This window comes from Barbatula barbatula (genome assembly GCF_947034865.1).
Source record: "Barbatula barbatula genome assembly, chromosome: 23".
In the NCBI taxonomy this organism is placed as follows: Eukaryota; Metazoa; Chordata; class Actinopteri; order Cypriniformes; family Nemacheilidae; genus Barbatula; species Barbatula barbatula.
In genome coordinates, this window is record NC_136786.1 from 8,503,427 (window position 1) to 8,516,366 (window position 12,940).

General features: G+C 37.2%; 1 protein-coding gene across 1 annotated transcript in view; it reads left to right on the forward strand.

The window, feature by feature from the left end:
* reck (reversion-inducing-cysteine-rich protein with kazal motifs) overlaps window positions 1–10,099 on the forward strand; it is a 51,242-nt gene extending 41,143 nt beyond the window's left edge. The window contains exons 17-21 of the mRNA XM_079487672.1: window positions 4,829–5,024; window positions 6,311–6,521; window positions 6,889–6,962; window positions 7,656–7,811; window positions 8,699–10,099. Coding sequence (XP_079343798.1) covers window positions 4,829–5,024; window positions 6,311–6,521; window positions 6,889–6,962; window positions 7,656–7,811; window positions 8,699–8,902 — 841 coding nt within the window. The 3' untranslated portion in view covers window positions 8,903–10,099. The remainder of the gene's footprint in view (window positions 1–4,828; window positions 5,025–6,310; window positions 6,522–6,888; window positions 6,963–7,655; window positions 7,812–8,698) is intronic.
* Window positions 10,100–12,940: the final 2,841 nt, after the last annotated feature.

The window sequence follows — 12,940 nt, forward strand, 5'->3', positions numbered from 1 at the left end:
ATGACCTCAACATGTAACTCATTCACCAACCCCCTGAACCAATTCTGCAAAACTACAAGCACAATTCCTGCTTTAAACTCACATTGCAGTTCTAAAACACACTTTTTTCAAAACACTACACACAATTCTCTGCATTTGGCACAATTTTCAGGCAGAAAAATCTCTTGTTTTCACAAGGAACACACTGCCATTCAAATATTACAGTTTTTCTCAATTGTTTACACACATTTTCTGAAAGCATGCCTCATATTCTCGGAACTCTAAACACAAATCAAAAAACACAAACACAATGGGCAAAACCCCTCAATTCTCCTTCAAAATGAAACTTCACATTCAAAACAATGTTCTTTCTTCTCAAAATGGTATTTTGTTTTCAAATGACACACACAAACCATCATATGAATAGACATTTATAAGAACCAGTTTAACACTGATGTGCTCTATGTAAAACACTATGATGAATGGAAAACACTTCTCCATTCGTCATAATGACTTTGCTCTTTATTTGGTTCAGTGTTACACTTACAACAGACAGTACATACATAAGTGTGTTGTAAAATATTTTTTGTATATATATATATATATATATGTAAAATATTTTTTATAGTCAGAACACACAAATACACGATAACAAATATATTTTATTTTTCCAACAAAAACAATGTACAGTGTACATTCCAACCAAAGCAAAGTTGCACAAACAGTGGTGTACATACAAAACAACAGAAGAATTTACTGTATACAGTTACAGTAAAAAAAACTATGCTGCATCTTCTCTTCGGTTTGGGTCTGGCCACAGCACCTCATCCACATCACAAGCAATGTTTCTCAGTCCAGTCATGAAAAGCATCAGCTGTTATATCTCCACATGCGTCTTCCAAAGCTTGGAGAAGGGGTATAGGCGTTTGTGACAGCTGTTTGCCCATGTGATGAGTCAGTGTTCATATTTGAATGGCAGTATGTTCCTTGTGAAAACAAGAGATTTTTCTGCCCGAAAATTGTGCCAAATGCAGAGAGTTGTGTGTAGTGTTTTGAAAAAAGTGTGTTTTACAACTGCAATGTGAGTGTAAAGCAGGAATTGTGCTTGTAGTTTAGCAGAATTGGTTCAGGGGGTTGGTGAATGAGTTACGTGTTGTGGTCATTGTGTCTCAAGTACCAATATTTGTGTGTAAACAATCGAGAAAAACTGTAACACTGACTCATCACATGTGTAAACACCTGTCACAAATGTGTAAACCCCTTCTCCAAGCTATGGAAGATGCATGTCGAGATATAGCAGCTGATGCTTTTGATGGCTGGACTGAAAAATATTGCTTGAGATGTGGATGAGGTGCTGTGGCCAGACCCAAACCGAAGAGAAGATGCAGCATCGTTTTTTTACTGTAACTGTATACAGTAAATGTTTTTGTTGTTTTGTATGTACACCACTGTATGTGCAACTTTGCGTTGGTTGGGATGTACACTGTACATTGTTTTTGTTGGAAAAATAAAATATATTTGTTATCGTGTATTTGTGTGTTCTGACTATAAAAACTATTATATATATATATATATATATATATATATATATATATATATACTACAAATATTTTACAACACACTTATGTATGTACTGTCTGTAGTAAGTGTAACACTGAACCAAATAAAGACCAAAGTCATTATGATGAATGGAGAAGTGTTTTCCATTCATTATAGTGTTTTATATTGAGCACATCAGTGTTCAACTGGTTCTTATAAATGTCTATTCATATGATGGTTTGTGTGTGTCATTTGAAAACAAAATACCATTTTGAGAAGAAAGAACATTGTTTTGAATGTGAAGTTTCATTTTGAAGGAGAATTGAGGGGCTTTGCCCATTGTGTTTGTGTTTTTTGATTTGTGTGTAGAGTTCTGAGAATATGAGGCATGCTTTCAGAAAATGTGTGTAAACAATTGAGAAAAACTGTACTACAGACAGGACATATATAAGTGTGTTGTAAAATATTTTTTGTATATATATATATACTGTACTACAAATATATATAAAATAGATTTTATAGTCAGAACACACAAATACACGATATCAAATATATTTTATTTTTCCAACAAAAACAATGTACAGTGTACATCCCAACCAACGCAAAGTTGCACATACAGTGGTGTACATACAAAACAACAGAAGAATTTACTGTATACAATTACAGTAAAAAAACGATCCTTCTCTTGGGTTTGGGTCTGACCACAGCACCTCATCCACATCACAAGCAATGTTTTTCAGTCCAGCCATGAAAAGCATCAGCTGCTATATCTCCACATGCGTCTTCCATAGCTTGGAGAAGGGGTATAGGCGTTTGTGAAAGGTGTTTGCCCATGTGATGAGTCAGTGTGCATATTTGAATGGCAGTGTGTTCCTTGTGAAAACAAGAGATTTTTCTGCCCGAAAATTGTGCCAAATGCAGAGAATTGTGTGTAGTGATTTGAAAAAAGTGTGTTTTAGATCTGCAATGTGAGTGTAAAGCAGGAATTGCGCTTGTAGTTTTGCAGAATTGGTTCAGGGGGTTGGTGAATGAGTTACATGTTGTGGTCATTGTGTCTCAAGTAGCAATATTTGTGTGTAAACAATCGAGAAAAACTGTATATAGCCTTCAGTGTACTGTAATATAAAATCAAAAATCAAAAGAATAAACATGTGATGATCAATGTGCTTCTTGTCTTTGGGCTGGGTCAGGCCAGAGCACTTCATGGACGTCACAAGCCATATTGTCCTTCCTGAGGCAATGTGTGTGCCGTATCCAGTCCTGACATGATTCCTTACCTATATCACCACATGTTAAATCCATGGCTTGCAGTAGATTTACTCTTGTGTAGGGTTGTCTATCATAAACTTTCCATCTCCAAGAGGAGAAAAACTCCAGAAAGGCGAGTATGGAGGGAGGTACAGGTTCATAAACTGCCCATTGATGTTACAGTAAACCATTCCCTTACCTGAGCAGCTCGGTGAAAACTGACATTGTCCCACACTATCACATAGGTGGCAATGGGATTCTCATTTAGCTCTTGACCCTGCTGCTCTTGACCCTGCTGCCCTTGAACCTGCTGCTCAAATAAAATATCTCTTCGAATTGCAATAAATCTTAGAAGAAGCTGGGTATTGTATGGCCCGAGTGTAACATGGTGATGCAGAACACCATGGTTGCTGATAGCAGCACAGATTGTGACATTACCACCTCGTTGACCAGGAACTTCAACAATGGCCCGCTGTCCAATTCCGCCTCTCCTCTTCCTCTTTCTTGCCCTCCTCCTCCTCTTCATCTTCCTCTTTCTTGCCCTCCTCCTCATCGCCCACCTCCCATAAGCCCTCGTCCTCTCACATAGTTTTTTCTATCCATTTTCAGACTTTCTCCTTCCCACCTTCAACAACCTGTTTGCTCTCTGAACTGGCTTATATCGGTTGTGTCACATCTTTTGAAACAGGTTAAATCAATTTTGAGTGGTTGTGTTCAATCAATGAGAATATGTTCTCTATTTGTATTTGATTGTTGCCACTTGTGTTTACCAGTATGGATGACATGTGCATTATAGTGCAGAATGTGTTTTGAGAATGAGAATGTGTTTAGCGTTTTGCTGAAGAGTCTAAGTGAGATCAGCAAATTGTGTTTTACCATGAGAAATGGTTTAAGGTATTGACAACAGACTGCACAATTAGCTAAATAAGTTTAGGCAACTGAGAACTTTGTTGAGCCAATGGGTTTTAGTGTTTTAGCAATTGAGAAAAACTGTAATAATAGTTATAATGCACTATTTTCCAGCATGTAAGACTGGATGTTTAGGGTTGATAAGCAACATAGCAATGTGGCAGATTTATTTAAAACATAAGACAGCTCTCTGATCAGAATTTGCACTTTTATATCAAGTCTGTTTGATGTCTTCTGTGTTAAGTCTGTAAATGTTTGTGTCGCTTCATTCATCCCTTAAAATTCACAATTTAAAGTACGTTTACACTATTAAAAACGTGAACAGTTTCAACCACACACGACAGAGTTATCACAAATAAAATAAATTGATTATGCATGCCAGGCCAGTGGATGGCGCTGTTGCGCTATGAGGAAACACATACACTGTTTTAATCGAAAAGCTCTTTTAATGCACTTCTTTGGCGTGTATGTGTGTTTATAGTCTTGTGCATATACATAAGATGTTTCCCCTGGTTGTAGTGGTGCAGTAAATCAACTTTTTGATGGAGAAATTCTAGTAAGAATGTCACGCATTGAGGCCGCCATTATTGTTTGGGGATCCTTGCATGCCTACACCATGAGTATGACGTCATCGTTTTTGCCTTCAGAGTTTACACGTAAACGATAATGCCGTCGTTTTCAAAATCTTGCACTTTGAGACGGTGTCGTAGTTTTCTCCAGGCGTTTGAACATACACAGCATTCATTTTATGATAACATTAAATTAGCAGTACAATGAGTGCGGCTCGATTACTTACAATCTCCAGAGAAGTCTGAAAACCCTCCTCTGAGGGTCTCTTTGTAACGTCCTCTTCTTGCACAAGTGCCTTTCAACATCTGTCTTATGTAACATGTGGCAACACGTGTTGTATAACATCTCCTTGGCCCAGTTCTCAAAGGAAAGCGTTTCACAGTTGTTTGTTCCTTTGTAAACAAGGTAGTAGAAGGGCAAACCCTTGATGTTAAACATGATTTATTTACTGAGGACAAATCTTGATTTTAACATGGATTGAATTAGTTCTTTATTGACAAAAAGTATGGAGCTTCTTTGGGGACTGGAAGGGATTTTCCTGCAATAACTAACACAACCATTACGTGTGTTTGTATGCTTACAGGTGTATACCGAAACGTCAGGTGTGTTTAACAGACCACACCGAGTATCCTTGCCCACAGTATGAGTGTGTTTCTCGCCCGTCCGGCTGTGACCAGAACCAACTGGACCCAGTGTGTGACACTGACAACATGGAACATGCCAATCTGTGTCTACTGCACTTACTGGGCAAGACAATGGCGTACATGGGTCACTGTCAGGTAGGAACACAATATAATGGAGAGTTTAGTCTAACTGGAAGTCAACATGAGGTTGAAAATATACCCAGACTTTGTGCACAATTCATAAATGTTCATGATATTCTGTATTGGTCTTTGCGGCTGAGCTACTTGCTTTGTCTATAGATATTTATCTTGGGGTATTTTGCAGATGGTTTTATTAAAAGCAACTCTTAGTGGCTTTAGGGTATATCTTTTTGTAATAAATGTGTGTGTTGTGGCTGAACTTGTTATTGCACGGTATACTGTATAACGGTATACTAGGCAAGCTACATAAACATTATGGATTGCATGAACGGAGAAGATCATTTTTAGGCGTTATGTATATAGTATGCATTTGTTGTAATGTTTAGTATAATGCTAACAACATACTCAGAAACAAATGTATAGTATAATGCAGTTGCTTTTTGATAAAAGCATCTGCTTAATGCATACATTTTAAATAATAACTAATGATGGATTGAAACCTTGTTTTATGTTATGCCCTTGTGGCTAAACTTGACCTTGGTCCTTTGTTTCAGAAATAAAACGGCTTGCGAATGTTGTTTCACATTGACCTGTGATATATACAGAAGGCGTTTATATTTTATATGTAGAACGCATTGTGGTCAATTGACGTTGAGGTCAGGTGTTCTTTCTCAAGTCATTTAAAAGAAACCAAACTTGAAAGCAGCTTTGACCTCTGTTAGGTAACCTTTTGACCCTAATAAACCTGCGTTCAAGTTTGGTATATATAAAGTGATCTGGTGGTCATATCCATACAGATCATTTATGATGTTTATGGATGATTTGATACAGTGGGAGTTAGTTCATGGGCAGTTACTATCACAAATGAACACCAGGGGGGGCAATATTCCCTTTCGTAAGCCCACTGTGAGCATAAGGCCTTTGTGTACTTATCCCTCCACATACAGCAAGACCTACTTTTCAACTGAAAGGCCAGTGGACCATGACCGCTGCATTAACTAAAGCTGAACTCCAAGCACTTTATTTACTCTCGGCTTGGCTTAAATACAAAACTGCAGTCAAATTCATACTGCTTTTCTACACAATCACCGGTTCTTCACACAGAACATGGATTGACATAATTATAAAGATAATGTACAATTGGTTATTTCCACCCCACAAAAAGGTTTAGTATTCATTACCACAAAATCAAGTCTTTATGCGTTTATCTTATTTTAATATCGATTTAACAGCCTCGCCATGAAGGTAAGGAAATATCTTTAAATCGACCTAATGCTAATGGACATTGGCATTTCTTTTAGGATTCCTGCAGGAAGCCCAGAGAGGTGTGCGGCCACAATGGTGAAACCTACAGTACGGTATGTGAAGCATTCTCAGAGCGTGTTGCTGTGGATTATCAGGGTCACTGTCACGCGGTGGGGGCCGTGTCGGAGTTCACGTCAGACTCGGGGTGTAACGCTGTGCCCTGTCCTCCGCTTTCCACAAAAGGCTGCAATCCTGTGACACCACCTGGTTAGTAATGTCACCCGCATAACACTTCATTTTAACAGGTCGTGCCTTAGGACTCACAGTACTGTGTACGTGTCCCTTATTTGAAAGACCTACATTTTCATTAAGCACATTCTTTTGGGTTTTCTAAGACCGGAGCTGAAAACCATTGTATGGACTAGTATAGACCAGTCTGAGAATATGAACTAAAATAATATTGTTATGAATTAATTCGTTATTATTACATTAAAATGTATACAATAATAATAGTAATAATAAATTATTATTAATACATATTATTTATTCTTTACCAAATGACACTTTATATTGGCATATATACTGTATGTGGCACTTCACATTCAATAGCATCAACCGATCTGATTTTTTGCAGGCGCCTGCTGTCCTGTGTGTGCAGGTATGCTACAGATCTTGTGGAACAAAGCACAGATGAGTACATTTGCCAAGGTAATCGTTTCACACCAGTCTTGTACAAAGTTGGAATAATGTGCAATGCCACAGTCCTGATGATTGAATATATTGTCATTACACCAGACAGCCTGCAGGTGGCAGCATGTACATGTCTGGAGCTCGGCTGCAATAAGCACCACGTTCCATATAAAAACCAGCATGCTTTAAACCACCCACTCTTTATCCCTAAGCATATAAGACTCACACAGTATTTTTAAGTGGTGTTCTCTTTTCAATAATATGCTTATAGGACTTTCAAAAAGTGGATATTATTCTATATAGTATGTTAGTTGGATTCGGTACAAAACAGAAATAAAGCAGATGTTAAATGTAATAAATATAAACAAACGCTTGGAACGAAATGTGTCATTTGTCCAGCACCCTTTGTGTTGCACATGTGTATACCTCATATGGAAGATTATAAGACTCATAGCATTGTAGGAAGGACTGAAGTCATGTGTGGGAACTTTATATCTGAGTCTGAGCAGAAAGCAAAAACCCAGCCAACACCCAGAACAAGCACATAAAAACAGCCAGAACTATTTGGCAGCCTCGTTTAACACAGTTTAACAGGCATTGTGCTTAGTTTTCGCAAGCCAAAATCCAGTCTGATTTCCGTCAGAAAATGAAACGTTGGAATGTACAGTTGTTGTTTATAATAACACTGCATATGTTTGTGTGCGTTCTCAGCTGAACAGGAATAATCCTGTGACCGTTCACGACATCCTGAAAATCCTGCGGTTGCACATCTCCGTTCCTCAGTGTGACATCTTTGGGTACCTGAGCATCGATTCTGACATTATAATCCTTATTGTTCCTGTTGATCAGCAGCCTACACCTCTGCAGGTGTGTGTTTGCTGTTTATTCTGCTGTTTGCTACCTAAATCATCTTTCTGTGTGTTTCACGTGGACAGTAATTCACGTTCACATTAAATACATATCGCAGTAATTCACTTTTTACATCATTTGAATACAAATCACGTAATATAAGTAAGATGGGCTATATAGAGATTTTTAGCGGCGACATCATAAACAAACGTTTTGTGGCCCAAACGTAACTTCCGGTTGACCAAGAATCTATAACTGTCGAGTAGTTTTAATATACAATAAAATGATATAAATTTAATATTAAATAAATTGTTATATTAGAACCAAACACAGTCCCCAGCTTATACACCGTTTAAGTACACTTGTTTTATAAATCTTAAGATTTGTTAATTTTTTTTTCAATTCATTTCTTATTTTAATTGAATTTCAATAATTATGAAATTATATTATTAATATATTCAATTATCATTTTATTTTAATTGGTTTAGACACTTTCACACTGTCAAGATAGTCTGTTTAGGGACAAGTAGGGCTGTTTGTCCTAAGTCATTTTTTTCTAACCATAGATTTCCATTGTTTCCGTCTACTGAAAGACATTGTGTACGGCTAGAGCTGTTTAACACCTTTTGTTCTTGGAAATTAAGTTTTTGTTCAATGTGCTAATTCAGTCATCGAGTTATTAATGAGAACCTGTAGTGTCTGTATTCCCAGACAAGTCGCGCTGAGAAACGGCAGCATCTCCTTCACTCCCGGCGCACGGTTTCTTGCGATTGCATCATGTTCCAGATGTTCTTTAAATTTGCCTAAAAATATTAAAGCTGTCTACAAGGACTTAATGGCCTATTTCTGTAGAGCCGTAGAGAATAAAACTAAAAGATGTGTTGCTGTCTCCCGTGTGTCCACAGATTGAAGCCTGCAGTAAAGAGGCAGAGAAGATCGACTCGCTCATAAACTCTGGAAGCCCCACACTGGTGTCACATGTTCCCCTGTCTGCCTTCCTCAACTCTGAAGTCAAACTTTCCACCATTAGTTCTGCTGCTGCCGCCCCACGGTCTCTCTCTCTCTTTCTGTTGCTTCTCCCTCTGCTTCTTTTCCCGGTTGCATCGTAACCCTGTTGCCAAGCAACAGCACCTCCTGTTTGACCTCTGACCTTCCAAGGTCTCGTCGGGAATCCGTTCCGGTCGATGTCGGCTCGACAATCATGACAAGGACAATCCGATTTTCAATGAGGAAAAGTTTGGACTTGAAGGAATAACTTTTTCTCTCACGTTTGAAGACTTCCCCAAAAGGAAACTGTACGATGGCGTCTTTTACGAGACAGACACGCCAAAAGAGGAAATGGAAGACGTGAGAGCCTCGGACAAAGATGTTCTCATTTGTTGGGTTTAGACGCAAGACGACTGCTGCTTTAAGATGTCTCACTGACCTTACTCATGCACATATCAGCTTTCAAAATACTGTTAGACCTTCATAGAAAAAGGCCTGAAGAAAGTTGAAATCACAAAAGGACTTTTCATTCAGAGCTGAAAGACAAAAATCCTTTATATTGATCCTTTAAGTTTAAACAAACACGGCTATGAAAAGAAGTTTGGTAATCAGTATTTTTCTCCTTTTGTCATCCACTAAAAACATCTAAACATCCTTCAAACAAGATAAATCTACTTTTTCATTTTATTTTGTTTATTTTGTTTCTCGCGCTATTGTTTTTATTCTAGACACTTGATCTTCAAAACATTCAACTACACAAATATGGTGGTAGACGTTTTTGATTCTGAGGTAAATGTGGCTTGTTTAAAGGATGTTTAGTTTACTTTATTGGAACACAAGGTTTCTTTGCAATGAAGAAAAATGAGGAACTCAGCCATGTATACAAATATGACAATCGTACTACTTATCTATAAAGTGGTAATACATTATGCCTTGCTTATAAAGTTTATAAATATATATATATATGTATGTGTGTATAGATTTTTTTTTAATATGAAGTATTGCAAAATGAAATCTTTATGTCCATAAGAGAAACAAAATATTATATTTTGAGATGATAACATCACAACGTGCCATTTTTAAAGCTATGTTTGCATGATGACGTGTTTTTTACCGATTGTTTTGTTGTGTTTTTGAGCTGGAAATGTTGTGTATTTGCTTAAAGCACACGAAGGGCCACCTTTTCCCGACAGTATTATTTTGCTTAGGCAGCTGTGTAGCATGAGAGGGGCCTTATTGTGTCCTATGTGTGTAACGCTTCCCATGTATATTTTTTATATGATAATAATAAATGTGATCATATTACGTGAGGATTTCCGATATAGTGGTTGCTATCATTTCCTCTTCTTGTCGTTTCAAACGTTCTTTCTTTCGCAGGACACAAAAGAAGATATTTTGAAGAACGTTGTAAGCTGGCTCCCATTCACTCGCATTGGTTTTGTGTCCATACAGAAGATGTGAATGGGGGCCAGTGCTGTTCCGTTACTAACATCTTTTGTGTTCTGCGGAGGAAAGAAAGTCATAAAGGTTTGAAATATTTAAGGTTATCTTTGGGTCATCTATAACTTTAATGTGCACATTCATTTATTATTATATTTGATATCACAAAGCAACAGGTTATTGAAGGAATTCTGTTTCAATCGATTTGTTTATTTATTCGTATTTTGAGTTATAGCATCTCTACCCTTTTTAAAGATTAGAGACGGACTAGTTTATTTCAAAATATTTTAAATATGACCCCTTGACTGCTAAAACATAATTCGACGGAAATCCCTCACAATTATTTTGTCTTTTACAGCGTGTGCAGTTTGCGAGAGCTTCTACCACAGACGTTCACTGAGAACTATGCTGTGAGATGCCTTCATTTTACATTGTTTTCACTCCCAGCATAACAACCCCTGACAGGCAAAACTAAGAGACCACCGTTTTTAGTAACTGACCTAGAACATGGTGTGATCGCTCATCGACGACCTTGTCTTCTAGAGAACTGATAACTCTACTGCTGTTCAGAGCATTTAATGAGACCGGAATTAGATGAAACCTATCAGACTATTCTCTGCCTTGGAACATTTTCAAGTGAAGCTTTTGGGGGATTCCTAAAATGCATTCACAATTTCCATGTTTGCAAAATCAAATATCAATTCAGATTTATTTTACGAAGTGCTTTTGACAGTTTTGCGTTCTTGCAAGCCAGTTTTACAGTAAATACGTGTTAGTAGAGACAGCGGAGATGAAATTGAAAAGAGGAAATGCAATACTACGCGGTAGTATTGCATGATTTTTATAAATGTACGGTATATATTGAGAAATTAAGCTCATAATGATTGCGGGTTTGTTTTTAATCGGACGGACCTATTAATAAATTCAGTGAAAAATAACAATTCTGTCATCATTTATCACCCTCATGTCAATACAAAATTATGAACTGTGTAAACACAAAATAAGATATTTTGTGAGAAAATTCATAGCGTGTTTGTGTCCATACAATGGAAGTTCATGGGGTCCGACAACCTTCTTCCAAATATCTCTTGTGTTCTGCAGAAATAAAGTTATGCAGTTTTTAAATAGCATCATGGTGAATACATCCTTAAATCATATTTATTTTGTCGCAAAATATCCATTTTATGGGCATAATATATCATATTCAAAGATAGATCATTAACAGACTATTTTTTAGGACTTTATTGTCCCAAAAACAGTAAATGGTTGTTACACTACTAGTGTGCTTTTCGCATATTCAACACTATATATACGTCTACGTTGTCATTGCTTTTAGTAAACACGTTTAGCGGATGTTTCTCATCAAAACAACATGCAAAACAGACTAAAATGGTTGCTTTGGATTCAGAAAGTGGTAAATATCCCAAATGCAATGCTGTGAAATTGCTCTTAAGCCTATTGGTACATATTGTGCATTTGTTTTTAATAGATTCCAGCACCATCTAAAATGTGTCACTTGCCGGAAGCTCTCTGTACGTGCTTCTCTGTCAAATCTGATGATAATAGAAACTCGTGGCTTTTGAAACTCCAAAGGTATCAATTTTCTCACAATCACACTCTCTGGAGGTCTGCAGCAACTGCAAGCTTTTTGACTTGATGGGGATGAAACAGGGTACATCTGACACAGCACACATTTTACTTGTGTGAAACAGGATGTTTAATAAGATGCTCCATTCATTAGCTGCCAAATATTCAGCATGCTTTAACACAAAAGACCATTCGTGTGAAGACAGCCCACTTTAAGAAACCCGAGGATGCGGGTTGAGAGAAAAGGGATCATATCACTGCTGGAGTAACTCGGTCATTTTTCAATCCTTTCCATTAACAGCAAAGATCTTTCATCATCCAGCTTCAACCATCACTGAACAGCCAGCACAGGTGTGGATACCCCTGAGTATGAGACTATATTTTAATAAACTTGTCCGTCACACTATTTTATTTTTGGAATCAGATAAAGAAGATAAAAACATGAGCTTTTTAATCAAACTAAACACCTTTAGTGCTGCAATGGGGAAGATTTGTTAAATCTGACTGCATGCGGGTTTAAATCGGTTGAATTCATTGCATATGACGAAGAACTAGCACGTGTTGCAAGTCTGAGACATTTTACAGTAACCTTGATGAAACACTATAAATGATCTTGCGTAACTCTTTGGGTTTGCAGAGAAAAATATTTTAGGCCAGCTACATCAGAATTTATTGCAATATTATGTTTTATATTTTTCTGACGGTGCTTGTCACTTTAAAAATAATTGGATAAAGTGGTCCTACAGTATTTGCTGACAGGATGGTGTTTGTTCTGGCATGAAGCATTTGTGCATGTCCCGGAAGTGTAGCTGTCACACAATACACACTTCATGGACTGCCTGTGGTTTTCACATCGGTGAAATGTTTCTTTAAATGATGGAAAGTGTGAAAAAGAGAAGATGTTTTATAGATTATGTTTCACAAAAAATATTCTTATATAAAATTGAAGTTTGATTTAATATGTGCCGCAGTTTTAATGAGATGTTAAGGTTTCATATTAACAACAAGAACAACAACAAAACACGATTCTTTATGAAATCTATCAATGTCAACAAAAGGTCTCAATCGGAAAGAATATGTACAGTAACACTGCTACAATATGACTCAAACCCGATAACCTTTCACAAAGGCGG